This window comes from Cygnus atratus, chromosome 20 (assembly GCF_013377495.2).
Source record: "Cygnus atratus isolate AKBS03 ecotype Queensland, Australia chromosome 20, CAtr_DNAZoo_HiC_assembly, whole genome shotgun sequence".
Lineage (NCBI taxonomy): Eukaryota > Metazoa > Chordata > Aves > Anseriformes > Anatidae > Cygnus > Cygnus atratus.
The window spans coordinates 3,183,182-3,201,247 of record NC_066381.1 but is presented as its reverse complement, the minus strand read 5'-3'; the positions used below and the strand labels follow the sequence as shown (position 1 = coordinate 3,201,247).

The 18,066-nt window shown below is 47.8% G+C and overlaps 1 protein-coding gene across 1 annotated transcript; it reads left to right on the top strand.

The window, feature by feature from the left end:
* Positions 1-1,225: 1,225 nt before the first annotated feature.
* RCC1L (RCC1 like) lies at positions 1,226-17,480 on the top strand. The gene is made up of 11 exons (XM_035559283.2): positions 1,226-1,571; positions 2,180-2,309; positions 4,714-4,842; positions 5,720-5,786; positions 6,887-6,938; positions 8,283-8,367; positions 9,341-9,522; positions 11,748-11,832; positions 12,839-13,012; positions 14,353-14,438; positions 16,058-17,480. Exons 1-11 carry the CDS (start codon positions 1,275-1,277, stop codon positions 16,133-16,135), a joined length of 1,365 nt encoding a protein of 454 aa, XP_035415176.1. The 5' UTR covers positions 1,226-1,274; the 3' UTR covers positions 16,136-17,480.
* The last annotated feature ends 586 nt before the right edge of the window (positions 17,481-18,066 follow it).

Sequence of the window (18,066 nt, the reverse complement as noted above, 5' to 3'; positions counted from 1 at the left end):
GAGGGCTTCAATTATTGTGGGAAAACCTTAACATGTAAACAATGTGTACAAAGGCCAGTGTAGCACAAAGAGGCACTTTATGTATGGATTTCACGGCTTTCACACTGTCTGCATGGCTGATCAATAAACTCATCAGCAGAAATTTCTGCATTTCTGCACTGTCTCCCATGCATTGCATGATGGCGTTTCTCCTCATGCTTCCAACCTGCTCTGGCCAAAGGGACAGGGCCTCATCTTGTACAAGATGTCAATGTGTAGGAAATTTGTTGGGGAGGTTAAACAACAGCAGCTTTCTGATGAAAGCTTTCTTCTCTGCTCCCTCTAGTGGGAAACCAGGGCAGGGGGTGCAGGTGTGATATTCGCTGGGGCAAGCCACGCCTTGAAGGAGGCCTTGAGGTGGGGTGGCCATGAGGCAGGGAGGTGATGAGATGAAGAGGCCATGAGGTGAGGAGGCCATGAGATGAGGAGGCCCCAAATGATGGTGGTGTGTGAGGGGAATAGGGTGACCCACGGTACTGCCAGTGGAGCAGGACTGCAGGGCTCCCCACAGCCACTGGTGCTGCTCAGCAGCGCCCAGCCCATCTCTCTGTCTGCTTCACAGCCCAAGGGCCACCATGCTGGGAGGCCGGCAGCCATCATAAGGCGGCCTGACAGTGCAGGGAACAGTGCTGGGACAGCACTGCCACACCACATGGAGAACAACACTAGGACTATGCGCGGGTGACACCGCACCCAGCCGTACCAGCTGTATTGAGCTTGGGTTTGCATTTCATTTGGGATTTCCATTTATGCTGGGGGGCTGTATGATGGGTCTTGCTCTCCACAACTCCCTGAAATTAAGGTGTGGGGAGCTGGGGGTCGGCCTCTTCTCGCAGATAACCAGTGATAGGACGAGGGATGGCCACAAGTTGTGCCAGGGGAGGTTCAGGTTGGAAATGAGGAGACATTTCTTCTCAGAAAGAGCAGTCAGGCATTGGGACGGGTTGCCCGGGGAGGTGGTGGAGTCACCGTCCCTGGGGGTGTTCAAGGGAAGGTTGGACGTGGTGCTTGGGGACATGGTTTGGTGGGTGACAGTGGTGTATGGGGGTGGTTGCACCAGATGATTTTAAAGCTCTTTTCCAACCCTAATGATTCTGTGACTCCATGAAGGGCCGGCATTGCCGCTTTAAGACAGGCATCGCCTCCATAGGGCGGGACAGCTCCGCGCATGGCGCACGCGCAGAGGGGCGGTGGGTGAGGGGGCGCCAAAATGGCGGCGGGCGCCTGAGGCGGCGATGGCGGCGCTGAGGCGGGCGCTGAGCGGGGCCTGGCGGCCGCCGCCGCCACCCTCTCACCGCGGCTTTGCCCGGCCGGCGGGGCCGCCGAGCTCCCGGCAGCTGCGGGAGGCCGACGAGGCCGCCCCGGTGTTCCAGTACGCGGGGAAGGCGGCGCGGCGCCGGGGGCGCGTTTTCGTCTGGGGCTTCTGCCTGGCGGGCGCCCTGGGCGTCCCCAGCTTCGTGAGGCCGGACGCGGGCTGGAAGAGGCCGCGGCGGGTGCAGCCGACGCCGTACCGGCTGGAGACGGACGGGAAGGTGCCTTCCGGGGGGGGGGGGGGCACTCTGTCGCGACAGGCGATAGAGGTATGGGTGGGTGTGTGTTCTCCCGACAGGCCCCTGACAGCAGGAGGGGGGTTGGTTATCGCAGCAGGAGTGGACGGTTTCAATACCTTTTTGGGGTTCTTTGAGGGAAAATAGAAGCTTCTGCTAGAAATCGTATTTCTTGCCTCCTTGCGTCAGGCCTCGTGCTCTGCTCACCGACTCGAGGCAGGGCAGAACGGCTGGGCCTCCTCGGGCAAAAAGAGCAAAACGGGGCTGTTACTCCCTTAATATCTTCCCTTTTTTATTATTTAAATCCACTGATGTGGGTCAGCAAATAGGTTTTGGTGCTGTGTCTGAATGGGTCCAAAACCAACTGTACAAACACAAAAGCAAAACATGAAAGCAGTAACGTTAGGCTTGTATGTACGCCATTGTGCTAACCATTAAACGTTATTTTTGATTGTTTTCCCAAAGATTATGAATTTGGGCTACATTTGGACATGGCTTAAAGAGTTGCTAGTGACAAAACAGTCTGGAGTGGAACCTATTTTTATAAACAGTATTTTATTACTGAATGTTGTGCTTCTCTTTTGCCTTCAAAGATAACCTCTGCTGCCTGTGGTTATGGATTCACACTGCTGTCTTCTAACACCACTGACATCACCAAAGTGTGGGGCATGGGGCTGAACAAGGACTCCCAGCTTGGATTTCAGAGGAGCATAAGAGACAGAAGTAAGGATCGAGGTCTTGTAAAGACTGATGGGGCGGCACTGCGGGATACGCGTGGTATGGGTTGGGGGCATGGAAATGTACTGGTTGCCCTGATGCAGATCACAGGGCCTCACTTCTTTTTAAATATATATATATATATATATATATATATATATATATATATATTTTAATGTGGCTGTTGTTTTCACTATAACTGTTTGAGGGATCCATCTGTTCTACACACTGCACTTGTGTCCTTACCTGGATATAACTAAAGTGGAAGCAACTGGTTATTCTGCAGAAGCCCATGTTTGTTGGTTAGGGTGCTGCTTTGAGTCTGTAGTTTGATAGTGCGTAGTGTAGTGGGCTCATTAATAAAATGGTTTTGGCAAGATGATTTGCTCACTTCTGTTGCTTTTGCATCTCTGAACTAACTCTCTCCCGCAGAATTCTTCTGGCAAAGTCAATGGAGGCTTTTGTGAAGCTGTAGGTTTTCTTTTTTGTTTTAATACAAAATTGCATTTTGTAGGAAAAACACTTTATTCAATCATTTGGTCTTATCGTAAACTTTCAAATATATGTAAGAAGATGGTTTCTGTGCAGAAAACCACTTATTTCCTCTTCATGCCTTGTAAGAGCCTAATCCATCAAGGTATGGTGTACCTTTTATAGGCAAAAGGTTAAATGTTGTGGCAAACCAAAAGAAAATGATTGCTGCTATGAAGAATGCTGAAGTTTACAGTGGAACTCTTGTGTATTGCTGCTAGAATCTGGTATAGAGCTCTAAGAGTTCGTGTGCGCAGCAGGTGTGTGTGCTTAAACAGCAACTGGAAAATGATGGGACCACAAAAGCCTCCATTCACCTTTTGCTTTTAAAGGTGTCAGCTGTTACTCAGCAGTTCTGTAACTGCTCACATCTCAGGTGTGTCCTGTCTTTTTCTTGGTTTTTTCTCCGATAAATCAATTATTTCTGCTAGAGGATACAGAAACAGGTTAAATAACTATGTAGTTAAAGCCCAAAGTAAGGGAGTGTACAGTGTTTGGGGAGATCTGTTGAAAGTGATGTGCAGAGTAGTGAGATTGCTGCTGCTCTGTATTTAACTTCACTCAGACAAGCTTCCTTTTGGATAAGTTGCTTGTTACTTGGTTTATTACCTGCTTGTTCCAATGCCATGTCTGTGTAGAGCTGTTTCCAGGAGAACTTACAACCTGCCAGCTTCCAGGTCGTTGTATTCCATGGTCTAACTTCAGCTGTTTCTAAGCTAAACTACTTACATTTTACGCTAGCCATTCCCTGCCTTAGCCACCTTGTTGTTTCTCTTCCTCCAAGATCCTTCAGATATCGTCAGTGATGGCACTGAGTTCATTACCACAGATTCCAGTAGCTTGCTGGCTCAACTGGAAAGAACATGGGGGGAGGGAGAGAGAGAGAGAGAGAGAGAAGGAAAAGTTCTCTTGCTTTGTGATGTCCATGTCTCTTTAGACACATACAGACCTTGCTGTCTTTCCCTCCCTGCTGCGTTGCGTGCCAGGCTACTTGCAAACAGCCGGTTGTGACCCCTCTCCTCGCATCAAGTAGTGTCTTACTGTAAGAGTAGTGTAGGTGTTCTGTTTCTTTTTCTAATCGAAGGCAGTGAGAACTAGTTAAAATGCTGCTACATGGGAGCAGAATGCTGCGTCAGGTCTTCTGGGATTTGCTTTCACTTGTTCAAGTGGTTTTCTTTGATACCAAAGCTTTTTATCTCACCTTAACCTTTTGCTGAGTACTGATTATGTTTTGCTGGTTTTTTTCCCCAGTTGACCATAACTGATTGCATATTCCTCAGGTTACTAAATCTGTTTGGAGTAGTCTGTCATTTTCTTTCTTAAACCTTAGATCTCTTATCCCTCATGGAGCCCTGCTTGTTGATGTTTCTTACATGCCTATTTCTGAAAGGGCCTTTAATCTGCTCTTCTTTAAATATGAAGCCCTAAGATTTTTTGTTTGCCTTTCATGCTGTCTTTTTGTAGTTACTGATATTATACCTTGTTCGCAATATCCCCAGTTGTACAGAGCACGTTAGTTTGTGCTTAGCGTTAGGCTTTCTAGTAATCCAGCTTTATTCACCAAAGTGGTTGAACATATGTCTGAAAGCCTCAGTTTCCCAGTTGTGGCCACCTGAAGCCTTAATATTGTTCAGTCTCTAGGATTTTTGATTAGGCTATGATTCTTGGCTTCAGTCATCACTGTTTCTTTTAATCTCTCCCTCCCAGTGGTGAATATCAGTTGCCATTTTATTTTGTTTAGTATCCTGGCTTTCTAAAATACGTCTGCTTTTGTAACAAAATAGGGATCAGTTTGTGTGTGCACGATGTAATCAACAAATATTTGATGAATTTGTCTTATAGAATCCACTGACTTTCTAATTTTTCTCTGTTCCTTAAGCTAAAGGCTACGAATATGTCTTGGAACCATCTCCAATTCCGTTACCACTGGAGAAGCCACAGCAAACTCGAGTCTTGCAGGTGTCCTGCGGGAGAGCCCATTCCCTGATCCTGACGGACAGCGAAGGAGGTATGGTATTGCCTGCCCTGGTGACAAGGGATGCCTGACTATGCTTTCGTTTAAAAAAAAATCTGAGAAGGATTGCCTTATATCCTGGAGAACTAGACCCCAGATGGGCTGTTGCACTGTAAATGTAGTGCAGGTAGCTGCTGGCCTTCATGGGACTGCTCCCAGGAGGGAGAGGCCTCAGCTGATAGCCAGGTGTCGAGTTCTGCATGCTGTTTGGCTCAAGCTATAAATGCGTCGGATGATTTTTCGCTACAAGTATTGCAAAATACGGTTTGTTTATTTAGCCCCAGGCCTCGTTGAAGTGTAGGCTATTTGTCTCGTTCAGGCAGGTGTGTTTTTGAATTCCATTTTGGATAGCTATGCCGATAGTTGTGTGTTACTTTCCCCATGGAGCCCCTGAGTGCTGCATTTATAAAAGCCGTGAATTAATAGGCCTTCATACAGAAGATCTGCTTTGTGAATTGGCTTTCCATGTCTCTGGTAGCTCTGGTGTAGTGGCTTCAGCGCCACACAGAGCAATCCAGTGCTGCTTATCGCTGGGTGAGCTGGCGGACTGAATGCTCCCGTGGGAGGCTGATCTATTTCGGAGTCTCCTTGGCAATGGCAGGATGAACAAGGCAATTAGTGAAAAACAGCCACTGGGCTCCAGGTACTGCCTTGTGCCTGCAGCACTACCAGCAACGTATTGGTGGCTAAAATGGCTTTGGGCACTTGGATTTACGTGGACTTGCTTTGGAGAAAGCTTATGCCAATTTTTACAGTACCGTGTTTGACCTTTTGTGCTGAGGACCTCATGAAAATATTCTGTGTACCTGCAAAGAAGTTTTCATGAGGCTGGGCAATAATAAAACTCGTGCATTTTGTTGTTGTTTTTCAGTCTTCACCATGGGAAACAATTCTTATGGACAGTGTGGTCGGAAGATTGTTGAAGATGAAATTTACAGGTGAGAATCCAAAGAATCTGAGCTTTCTTAATGTTAAAAACATTATTGCATGAAAATAACCTTTCAGTAAAACCTGGAGGTAGGAAAAGTCTGGTGGTACAAGGGTACTGTTCAAGATTAAAGAGTCTGAGAACAGGCTTTTATGCTGCAGACATCATAAAAAGGGCCTGGCTTTAAACCCAAGCTGGGCACGAGTGCTCTTCTGACCATGTTCATAAAATAGAAAAAGCCGTCGGCATCTGAGAGCTTTCACAGGGCATGGTGAGGAAAACCCAACCTTTGTAACTAGCCCGAGGTAATCAGTGTTAGCGGTCCTTTTTCCCTTTAGCCTCTCAGAGGGGTGTGCAAGTGCTGTTCCTGAGGGTGTTAGAAATGCCATGTAATCATGAGAGAGATCTTTTTATTGAGTCTCTTTGCTGTAACTGCGTTTGAGTCTCTACAGCTCTTCCTTTGTAGTGTTTTTGTGGACTGCACCAAAGCATATGCTCAAAATACTTGATAAGACACTAGTGATGTAAGTGGGTAGTGGGAATATGTTGAAAGTTACCGATTCCCTGGCAGGGCCTATAGGAGATCTTGCTGATTGCTCTTAAATCCACAGGACTTGGCCTGTGGAGTTTAAGAAAATAGCTGTAATTTAACTAGCTCTTTTTCACCTGGATACTGGAATTTAGTCATGGGATTGTTCAGAACTCCTATTTTTATGGAAGAATAAAACGAATGCTAACACTGCTTTGTTCATGCTCTGGGGTTTAAATGTGGTCAGTCTGTAATTAAGCGTAGCGTTGTATAGGTGCTGCAGTATTAACAAATGTCTGTGCTCATCCCAGACTAGGGAAGGTGTTTGAGAACTGCTCCCACCCCCAATTCCCATAAAAGATTATATTTAAGTAGTGACAGTTCTTAACTTCTTAAAGAGGAGAATGAATTTTAGAGTGGAACTGTCTTTCACATTCTTATATATTCAGAAAGCAATCTCTCTTGTCCTAGCGAAGGGGCTTTCAGTAGAGGCAGGTCTGCCTTCACACTTACCAGTTGCAGCCCTCTGAATTCCGCTGTGTTGCCTTTTCTCTTTTCGGTTGTTGTTTGGTGGTGTCCAGTGAAAGCCATTTAATTCACCAGCTGAATGATTTTGACAGCAGAGTTGTCCAGGTAAGAGGATCTTCTGAACCTAGTTCTGAAGGTGGGTTGAAAACTGGCTGAACGGCTGGTCCAGAGGGCGGTGGTCAGAGGCACAAAGCCCAGCGGGAGGCCGATAATCCCCGTGTACCCGGGGTCAGTACTGGGCCCTGTCCTGTGCAGCAGCTTTGTTAATGGTCTGGAGGGGTGGGGTGTGCCTTCTGCAAGTTTGTAGATGACGCCAAGATGGGAGAAGCACCAGAGGTTGTGTTGCCATCCAGATGGCCACGGACAAGCTGGAGAAATGGGCTGACAGTGGCCTCCTGCAGTCCTGTAGGGAAGGTGCTGGGTCCTGCCCCTGGGGAGGAACAGCCTTAGGCACCGGGACATGCTGGGGCTGGCTGGCTGGGGAGCAGCTTGGCAGAGAAGGCTGTGGGAGTCCTGGTCACTTGGGAACTGCCTTATCTTGAGTTTTGTCTTCCCCATATCAAAGGTGAGCTGCGAGATCTGCCTAGGGACTGCAGAGCAGTGTATGTGACACCGATTCTTTGCACCGCTGCAGCATTCCCAGGCATGGGAGACGTTCACTAGTATGGCTGTGCGGCTGTAACTGTACTCTGTGTGTGTGTTTTTCCTGGCCCAGGCAGTGTCCTCAAAGGCAAGGATCATTTAGGTCAGCGGTATGAGAGTCCACCGTGGTACATCCTAATTAAGTCTTGATTTAGGCTCATAAACTTGTGTTTATGCTCTTCATAATTTTTTTCAAGGGAGTTGAGTAAGTGATTCCTGTTTGTACTTTTGCAGCACCTACATGCTTAAAATTATTGGTAGTCAATTTCTTAATTTGTGGGTTAAATCCCTTTAGTCTTTGGCTTATTTTTAGGCTCTGTTTTTTGAAGACATTGGCTTTAACTTAGGCCAGGCCTATGCCAGACATGATTGCTGATTCAACATAAATGTCAGTTTGAGAACAGATGTGTTCTTAGAGCACTCTCATGGCAGGGGATGAATGGCAGTTTGTAGCTGGCACTGGGAGCCACGTGGTAGCACTCTGGGAAGGGAGAGCTCTTTTTTACTGCTCTGTTACGTTGCGCTGCTGAATTGAGCTTTCTGTGAACTAAGCCTTGTTTTGGATCTGAGACCAAGTCAGCTGCAGCATCGCTTTCCACGAAGGAAATTCTGTTTCTTGTGCTGTCTCATGCTGTTCGTAGCTTTCCCTGTCTGTGGAGCCACTGGATGTGCAGGGAAAGGTCAAAATCTGTGCTGCTGGGCATTGTAGGGGTTCATTGCTCAATTTGTCTGCCTGTAATGCTTCATTAAATCAATCTTGAACACGGGACCTTTCCTGACCAGCTCTGGCTTCTTGTTTGTGTGCAGGTTGTGTGTGGCCAGGACCACAGTCTGTTTAGAACCGAGAAAGGCACGGTCTTTGCGTGCGGTTGGGGAGCTGATGGACAAACAGGTAGGAGCTGAGCTCAGCTTGCATTCTAGTGACTGGTGACTATAACGAGCTGTCCTTATCCAGAGCTCGTGATGGATGTTGGTCTCCGTGTGTGGATGCAAAGGAGCTGGTGTGTTTCCAGCTGTGTGCAGATGTTCCTGATGCTCTTGGGTTACCACATTGGCATCCTAAAAATGAACTGGTTTGTCTCATACTGGCAACCCAGGCATGCAGCTTGAGGAGAACGTGTTTACTGTCTGAATGGAGAGGGGATGTGGAAATGGCACGTGAAAGTTAGCTCCCTGGTTCTGTGCATATCTTGCTTCATGATGCTCATTTCAGGGTCTGTTTTGCTTCCTGCTCCTTTTGAACTGACAGAGACCTTTGGTGTGGCTGCTGCTGTCTTAGTATGGGATCTTTGGCCAGGCCCTTGCTCGGGTGGCTCTTGCTGTCAGAGGACTTTATCTGAGCATTTCCTACTGTTTAGTCCTGCTGCTGCTCCTGAAGCTGGATTCTTCCTGTGGTTTTCTCCTGCAGGCATACTGCAGCCCATCCTGTTTGTCATCTGCTTTCTGGCTTCTTGTCCAGGCAGCTGTCATGCAGTGTGCTTGCTTCCCAGCATCTTTTGCTACTTCACCTGTTGTTGTCTAAAATGATTGCAGAGTGTGCTGTCGCTTGTGGTTGTCCTCGCAGAAGACACAGTGCAGCAGCTTTATGGAAGTCTGCCTCTCTCAGGGTAACTGCCCGGATTGGTTAGTGCTCTCAAATGCTTGCAGACGAGTGCCCAGGGCCTAGACTGGTTTCCAGGTGTGATTGTGTAAAATTGCTTTGTACTCTAGAGAGCTAGCTTTGGTTAGCAGAGCTGGTGTTCGGGGCTGGTTGTTACAGACAAAGATGAGTGGTCTGTAACATGACAAAATGGTCCGATGTGGGCATTAAAGTATGTCTGGGGAAAAAAAAAATGTTGATCACCTCTCTCCTCTTTTCCTTTCAGGCCTTGGGCACTACAATATCACCAGTATTCCTACGAAGCTAGGTGGTGACATCGCCGGGGTGAACGTTATCCAGGTCTCTTCCTATGGGGACTGTTGTCTGGCTGTCTCAGATGAGGGAGACCTCTTTGGCTGGGGGAATTCTGAATACTTGCAGCTGGCGTCTGTCACTGAAACCACGCAGGTCAGTTGGCTGGGGAGGGGGGGGTTTACATGTTTGTTACGCTGCAGTTAAAAATTACACGTTTCTCCCAGCTATGTGTGTTTTTTTTAATTTGACAGCAGTGTAAATCAATATAAACTAACACCAGTAGCAGGCTGATTTTTCCCAGTGCTTATAAAGCCAACCTGTCTGAAATGGTTGTTTAGCTTTAGGGCAGTATGTTAGCTAGCGACAGGCAGAGAAGTTTGGGTTACCTCGCGCCAGTTTGTCTGTCTCTTACAAAGGAAGAGCACGCCCTGTGACCTCATCCCCAGTCTGCTGACTTTGCACCAAGTGCGATCCAGTTTGAGCGTTTGTGCTGGTTTCTGGACAGAAGAAGCAAGATTTTTGGCTGGTTAATCAAGAATTTTGAATGGCCCTGCTTTGAGCAGGGTTTGGGTCCAGGTGACCCTTGGAAGTGCCTTCCAATCAGCCCTGGTGGGATTATGTGTTTCTCTTTAGGGACTGTGTGGTTCTCTTTAGAGTCTGACACAGTAAAGGAGCACCTGAACTCCTTCCCCACCCCAGAAAGCAGCTGGTGATAAAAAGGAAGGTGATAAAACAAGATGTCTTTGAAAGTGTGCTTCACAGCAGCATTCATTCCCAGTACCTTCTGCCTTAAATAATGCTGTCATTATAGCCATCGACTTACAATTTGTGGTATAAAGGCACCTTGGTAAATAGCCAGCCCCAGAAGTGTAGTAACTTGATTTTTGAGGTTGAAACCCCACGGACTGGATTGGTTCTCACTCACTGTCAACATTGAGTGGGAAATTCATTGACAGTTTATAAACTGGTTCTGTGGCTGTTTGTCGTAGTTTCTTGGGCACTTACGATGAATACTGAAGGGAAGTAAAGGGGAATTGCCTTTTGATTTTTTCCAGATTTTTGATGGTTTTTTTGTGACCGGCAGGATGGAATATTGGGCTGTTGGCTAGTGTACATGGGGACTACAATCTTGCTACTTGTAAATTTTGAACAGAGATTTTTGTGGCACTCTTAAGATCTGTAGAAAGAAGAAAGTATATTGCAGAAGAATCCATTGAAGGCACTGTACGCAGAGGGTCTTGCTAGGTCTTCAGCTGCTTTAATAAACTCTAATCAAGGTTTTGTTGAGACACGTATAATACAGCAGAGAAGCTGCTTTCTTTAGTTACATATTTCATAATGTTGAGCTCTATGCTCTGGGCCTGAATTTCTCACCAGCTACTTCAGTAGGTTTATAGCTGACTCCTAAACAAATCCCAGTGTTTTGAAGATACAAGTTGTGTTGTGTTTTTTTTTTTTTTTGGAGCAAGCTTACATGGGGAAAGAATATAGTGCTGACTCAACGCTAAGTGTTGCAGTACTGAGGTCATCAGGCAGTTGGTCTCCTCCTAGAGGTAGTGCAGAAAACAGTCAGGGAATTCATAATACTCAATATAATACTCAATATTCGTGGCAGAAGGCTAAGAGCAGGCAATTGCATTAGCGTGGCTTTTATTAAATAGGTACCTTTGTGTCCCCTGCTACTCCTGACCTACCCTTACTGTAGGGCTAATTGCCGGGACCTGGGAGGCCTGAGGACAGTGGCTGGGTTAAGTAGCGCAGCACCTTCCTGGATGCGTGCTCCTGACTGAGGTCGGAGAGGTGTGAGGCAGATGAGTGGCACGCCTGCCAAAGCTGGAGTTTTAGATACCACATAAATAACACCCAGGTTGTGAAACTGCAGAGCTGGGTGTTACCTGTGATGTCTGAGGTCAGTGACACCTGGCAAGCTCTGTAGGTTTCTGCTGTACCAAACCCTACTGAATAAGACTGATATTCTTTGGGTGGTTTTCCTTTGTGTGTTCAGAAATGCCACTGCAGAGCATTTCGGTGACTTTGCCCGCTGGGAGGCCTTGGCAGGGTGCTCACGTACTGACGTTGGTGCTCTGTGACCTGCAGAGCCGGGGATACCAGCAGGCCTTAAGTGCTCCCAGCTTTGCTGCCCTGTGTAGGCTTTGTGCTGGGTAGCTATTTCTGGTATGTCTGCGCTCTCAACCTTAATGAATTTCATGTAGTTCTTTTAGTCTTGGGACTTGCATTCGTTCTGTTATTCAGGCAGCAAAGGCTGTCTGCGTTTAAGTTGTCAGTGTATGCAAGCTCTAACCAGAACCAGAGAACAAGTTAAAAATGTATGTCTCGTTTCCAGTTTAGTACTTTGTAATGACTCTTTGCAACCTCAGGTCAGCGTTCCCAGACACTTGCCGTTCAAGATTGGGAAGATAAAGGAGGCCGCGTGTGGAGGGACGGGCAATGTTGTGCTGACAGGTCAGGTCACTTCCACAATTGTCCTCCTTAATGCAGGGCGCTGCAGTGGGTGGGCTGTAACTTACTGGAGCGGGCATCTTGTTCGCTGGAAGCAGGGCTCGCCCTCTGTGTGAGGAGAGCTGGGAGACTGAGAACACTGTGGTTGAAAACGTTCTGGAGAGGCTCTGCATGAACCATGGAGCATCTCTTCTAGCCTGCACTGCTGGGAAGCGTGTGTGTGGTGGTGGTGGTGCTTGTGCCAGCTAGGAGAGCATGGTCACTGCCTGCTGCTCTGATCCCTTGTTTTCTCATCACGTGGGCCATGTGTGGCCTGTGTGAAGATGAATATAGGAAGGAAGGCAATGCTTGAGAGGGAGAACATCCCTTCAGACTCCGTATAAGTCTGACATGTAAATAAACCTTGATAAAGCAGAGTTCTGAGGACAGTGAAACTGCAGCAGGTTTCTTACGGAATAGTTTTGGGGATTGCCAGTGGTGCACAGCTTGAAAGTCGCTCAATAAGGGATTGAGGGAAAGGATCGTCTTGATGAAGAGGTTCCTGTATACGGTGCTGTTGCTGGGATGACATGGGAGCTGCTAGCATGAAGGCAGTGGAGCTGGCAGTCGTAGCAGCTTATTTTGTCTTACACTGTCCAACTGCTGCCTTTCCCAGGCACCCAGCTTGAGGCAGAACGCCAGGCAGGGCCACCAACCTGCCGCTGCTTTGGCTGTGCCTCAAAGGAGAAAGCAGTGATGATAAAACTCAGCCTTTAGCTGAAGTATTTTACCCAGTCTGCACTATGTCGGCACTTTTCCCCCATGAAGCTTGACTGGCTTACACAGCTTAGGAAAAAATTAAGGCATCCGGATGGAAATGCATTGTTTGCTACTTCTAAATGTTCAAAAGGAGTTAGTCTGCTGTAGGAGGCAGAATTAGCATACCTTTTGGATCAGATGAACTTTTGGTCATGGTGTGAATTTCACAAGTGCAGACTTTGTTACAGAATGTGTTCTTATTGTGATGCAGAAGAAGGAAATGTTTTTGTCTGGGGATATGGAATTCTTGGGAAAGGACCAAACCTAACAGAAACAGCGGTGCCAGAGATGATCCCGCCCAGCCTCTTTGGCTGGTCAGACTTGAATCCGGACGTCTGCGTTGCTCATGTTCGCTGTGGACTCAGCCAATTTGCAGCACTTACAAGTAAGTTTCTACTTCTACTGTCAGGAGAAAGTCATGCGGCTATATTATTGGCAGCTTTGAAAGCTAAAAAGTCTTCCTTAAACCACACTGGAACGCAGCAGGAGGGACAGACAGCATGTTCACAGTTGTCAGCATGGTCTCTAAGCATAGGTACTGCTGCGACAGAGCCTATTACAAGGTGAATGTAGGGCTGTTACCTACGTGTCACTTCTAGGGCTGACTTAGAAGAATAACGCTTTCTTAAATAAACCCTAATACAAAAAAAAAAACTCAATCAGGAAACCCAGGAAGGTTTTTTAATTTCCTTGTACAGAGTAAGTCAGTCAGTTACACTTCAGCAGCAAAAGGAGTACATGCGATAAATGGGCAAGGTAAAAATGAGTCTAAATCAGAGGGAGATGTCGGGGTTTCTTGCCCCTTCTTACCAATTCAGTTAGCGGGCTCAGGTGGAAAGGCCTACACTTCTAGTATGCTAAAGTTAGGACAGTCTGGAATGTGCACGGTGTATTTGCCTGTCTTTAAAGGAAGTTCTGAAGGTGAAGGTCACTTAAAAATGGGCAGCAGGGGGCAGCAACACAGAACCTGTGTGCTCGTCAGCAAAAGTAATAGCTTACTCATGAAAAGTGCTCGGAGCTGATGTGCTTGGTCCTTGTCGGGGAAGTTGTGGGTGTGACACTGAGTCTGGTCATAGGGTGCTTGTAACTGCTCTCTGCCGTTAGGCAGGAAGAGTTACACACTAGGTGGTACTGGTGGTGTTTTAGGTTTAGTTGTCTGTGCTGTGGAGCTGATCTGCATACTTCTGAGATCTGTGTGCTGAGAGGCTTAAAAAATGGGCTCTCTCCAATACAGCTGAATACAAGTGTTTTTCTTTTCCCCGTTACCATTAGAAGGTCACTTCTGTCAGGCAGGTGATGGCTTGGGGCAGATTTCACTGCCTTGTTTACCCCCATTTGCTGTGCTGATAGCTCGTGGGGGTCAGCTGTAATTGTTTAACTTCCAGTGCAGTTGATTCACTTCACTACAAATGATTCCCTGGAATCTCTTCTGCTGCATTTTCTTCAAATAAAATTCCAAAGCAAGAGCTGTAAGAAGGGAAGGCAAAGGCAGAGTTGTGCCCAGAGCTTGCTACTTGTCCTGCTTGTTAGGCATCGCTTTTCCCAAGCACAAGCACATTTATTGTGGTTGGAACTGAACTTTAGGGCTTTCACGCTGCATGTATAACCCTTTATACTCCCAGCAGCGCTGTAGTCACACTTGCCAACATCACAAATAGACCAGTCTCATTTAAAAAAAAAAAAGAACTATTTTATTCTTTTTTTTCCCCTCTTCTCTCTACATAGACAGAGGAGAACTCTTTGTATGGGGCAAGAACCTAAGAGGGTGCCTGGGAATTGGAAGAATGGAAGACCAGTATTTCCCATGGAGGGTAAGGATTAAGACCCAGAGTGTACTTTTTAGCTAGCCTTTGTTATTGTGAGGCCAAGAAACATTTGCTGCATAGTTTGAAGTAATTTTGGAAGAAGTAGAAACCTCAGATAACTGTAGGACTGCTTTCTTTTCCAGAGATCCTTGCCTGGTGTGCTCTAGGGGTGGAGGTGTTCAGTAAATCTGAGTCTTCTGGTTCTGCTCTTTCAGTATAGATTTCAGATCCCAAAGCAGGACCTGGTGCTGTGCCATCACTCCTGAACCACAGGAATGGCATCTTCCTCATGTCTGCAGCCTTACTGCCTCTTCCCTTCCCCTCTCCTCTAACCTGCGCTTCATTTCTATGCATACTGCAAAGAAAACCACCAGCATTGGTCACCTGTGAGCCGTAAGACTTGCGTTTCACATCTAACTAGGTGAATGTTTTGGTCGTGGCAGTCAGGCTGTGCTGGCAGCAGGACCAAATAGCAGCGGGCTGCCTGGCCCTGCTCCTTTTCCAAGCCAAGCATCTGTGGCAGTGGGTCACTGGGCTGGCTGTAGTTACAGCAGGAGGCGCTGAGCCACTGAGCTGTTTTCGTAGCTGGTTCACGGTCCCGCTCCCTTCTCTCGGTTGGCTTTGAGAGCTAGACTGGGGGTGTAGAAAAGCTTGGCTCTGGAGTTCAGCGCTCAGCCCAACAGATGTTCCCAGTCTCCACCAGGGGCCACGTAAGAGAGGAGGGAGGCGACCAGTTGGACCACCCTGCAGTCCCTTTCTGTGTGCCTGAACTCGCAGTGGATGTGTTTCTTTGGCATGTGTTCTCCTTTTAAAAAGGAACCCCAAAAACCGTCTCTGGAGCATCTGTCTGAAATCACACCGCTGTGGCTGAGTGGGGTCTCTGAACGCACCAAGCGTGGAGTGTCCACATTTCCCTAGGTGGACGCTGACGGTAGTTCTCCCTCCAACAGCCAGCTCCTACAGGAGATACCGAAGTATCATGGTACAGTGGTGTAACAGAAACAAGGGCAGTTACCAGGCTTTTTGCCTGTCACATTCTACTCCAGAGCTAGCCATCTCTACATTCCCTTAGCTCAGAGGAAAAGCTTGCATCTTGCCCTTTGTAGCTTCAGCTTTCCTTGAGCTGTAAGTATACTTAAAGTGGAAGAACTGTAACTGTACTGGTGGGTGAGCTGGGTCTGCTTAGCATCCAAGCAAAAACTGCCTGAGGCAAAGCCGAGCTCTTGCATCTCTCCTGTCCTTGCTGATGAGAGAAGAGGCTAATCCTTGTGGGGCTTGGGCAGGCCCTCTTCCTCTTGTCTGCATTATGCTCTGGTTGGTCATGCTGCTGCTGAGCAGATGGGCTGAGGCTTTGTTCTCCTCACTGGCTGCTACTGGGATGGTGCTTTCTGTCCTTCCAAAGCTTTGTGCCCTCCTGGGAGGGGAAAAGGGGAATATTTGGCAGCTTGATGCACAAGCACGTCTGGTGCTGGATCTTGCTTTCTCTGGGTTCTCAAGATGACTAGTCTGATACCAGTTGCTTTTACAGGAATTTGTATATGAAGCACAAGGAAGAATGAGAAATAGGAAATATTGGGTGCAAGATACCAGCTTGAGAAATAATCTGCTCTTGTGCTCTGATCCAGGTGACTGTGCCCGGTGAGGTGGTGGACGTTGCGTGTGGCGTGGATCACATGGTAAGCATGGTTAAATCTTTCACCTAGCAGTGCTGCTGGGCCTCAGCGCTGCGCTTTGAAGACGGGGGAGCTCGGTGATGAGCTTCTGGGAAAGGAAGACTCGCTCCGTGGAACCGGGCAAGAAGTGACTGTGAGCAGGGACAGCCCTAGCAGTGCCTGGGTGTGCTCTCATCTCTGCATTGTTGAAATGCTCCGGCCTGGCTGCAGGAGGGAAGGATGCTCCCTGAGGAGGGCAGCAGTGCACAGAGTGCTCTGGCTGTTCCCTGACAAACTCCCAAAGAGGCTGAGGCCCAGCCCGCAGCTGGTGCGTCCTGTGCCTAAGGATGAAGAGATCTCCCTCAGGGAAGACTGGTGTGAGGTGAAATCCGTAGCACAGGGCATTCGTTGACGGGTGCTTTCCTTGTCACCAGCTCTGGGGTGTCAGCATTGGACTGAGCCAAGCTATTTCCCCAGGGAAAGCTTTATAGTTACTAGTTTTTTATGCAGAAGAAAACTCATTCTGGCTGTTGGAGTCCAGCACAGCTGTGCTCGGTGTCCCCTACCAGCTGTGCTCTGCCCAGGCCCCTGTTCTCTGCAGAAGCTGGATGTGGCCAGGGGCCTGCAGGCAGGTGGCGTGCCCGTGGCCCGGGCTGTCACAGGCTCTGCGTGCGCTCTGAAGACTGAACAGCCAAGGAACATCCAGGGAACACGTTTGTTAGACTGGGAGAGTGAGAATTTGTCTGCAGGGGGAAAGTGCTGCTGAGAAGACCACAGGGAAAGATAAATATGCTGCTGCTGCTGTGGAAGCACAGGCCAAAGGGCAGTGGCCAGTCCAGCCTGTTTATGGAAGTAGGCTGGAAACAAAGGTCCCTCCGAACTGCACGTGGGGCTGATGTTCAGGCAGTGGAAATAAGCAGCACTCACTGTTTGTCACGTAGTGGTCTCCGTGTGCTGATCACAAACCGCTGCCTCTGATTTTTGGGGAGTCCTGGCAGTCCTTCTCGTCCCTGGGGTTACGGTGGCTCTGAGTTGCAAAGAGCCCTCTTGGCTTAGCCTGGCTTTCCTGCAGTGCGTGAGCCGTAGCGGGCAGTAAGCACAGCCTTGTTTCTTGGTGCCTTCTTAGCAGAGAAGTTGCGTTAAGCGCATTTAGGATGCAGTAAGCTAAAGGAGATGGGAAGCAGCAGCTGGATGTGCCTGTAGCAGGCATTCAGCAAATCTCACACAGAAGTGTGGGAAAGTTTCTTGTGAAATGCTCCCAACCTCAGGCATAGCTGTGTCATTTATGTATGGGATACTCCTGCTTTGTCAAGGAAAAAAATTAATTTTATTATTTAAAAAAAACGTTATTTTTGCAAAATCCAAGCAATTGTTTTAAATAAAGCGAGTGTTAAGTCTTTGAATCTTTGTTTCTTAATAATGGAAATGTTACTTGACTTCACACAGGGGCTGCTCTGTCTTGCAGTCTGCATTTAAACTTCGGCATTTTGGTATGGAGTGGTGTGGCAGGAAACTTCTGTCACCTGAGACAGGAGGAGCCCTGCACCTGCACCAGGAGGAGCCCTACTGCTTGTGTAGCCCTGCCCCTGAGGACACCACGTACTTAGGTTTAGCTCCATTAGCCGGAATTCTGTACCAAATTGGTTTTGTCTTAGCCCGATCAGAGCTTGGCGCCAAGCTCTGTGCTAAGGCAATAACTTATGGAGGGCTTTGCATAAACTGTAGGGAAGGTGAAACAAAGTATGCAAACAACCCTCTGTACGTGCTGCTCTTAACATCACTGTGTACCTTGTGTTGTGGTGGTGGGCTGAGGCAGAGCAATCAGTGTGAATGTTAAATTGTGACAGAACTTCGCTGCTGTGCCTTCCCATTAAGTCAGCCTTGATTTATACCTTCTGCATCGGGCAGGAGCTGCCCAAACATGTTGTGTTGGTCTCCTGGGAGCGGTTGTGCCCTGTTTACATGAGGAAGCTTATTATGGC

Coding starts and splice junctions, on each gene's coding strand:
- RCC1L (XM_035559283.2), top strand. CDS start 1,275: ATGGCGGCGCTGAGGCGGGCGCTGAGCGGGGCCTGGCGGCCGCCGCCG. Junction 1,572..2,179: donor GGCTGGAGACGGACGGGAAG/GTGCCTTCCGGG, acceptor TTGCCTTCAAAG/ATAACCTCTGCTGCCTGTGG. Junction 13,013..14,352: donor CCAATTTGCAGCACTTACAA/GTAAGTTTCTAC, acceptor CTCTCTACATAG/ACAGAGGAGAACTCTTTGTA.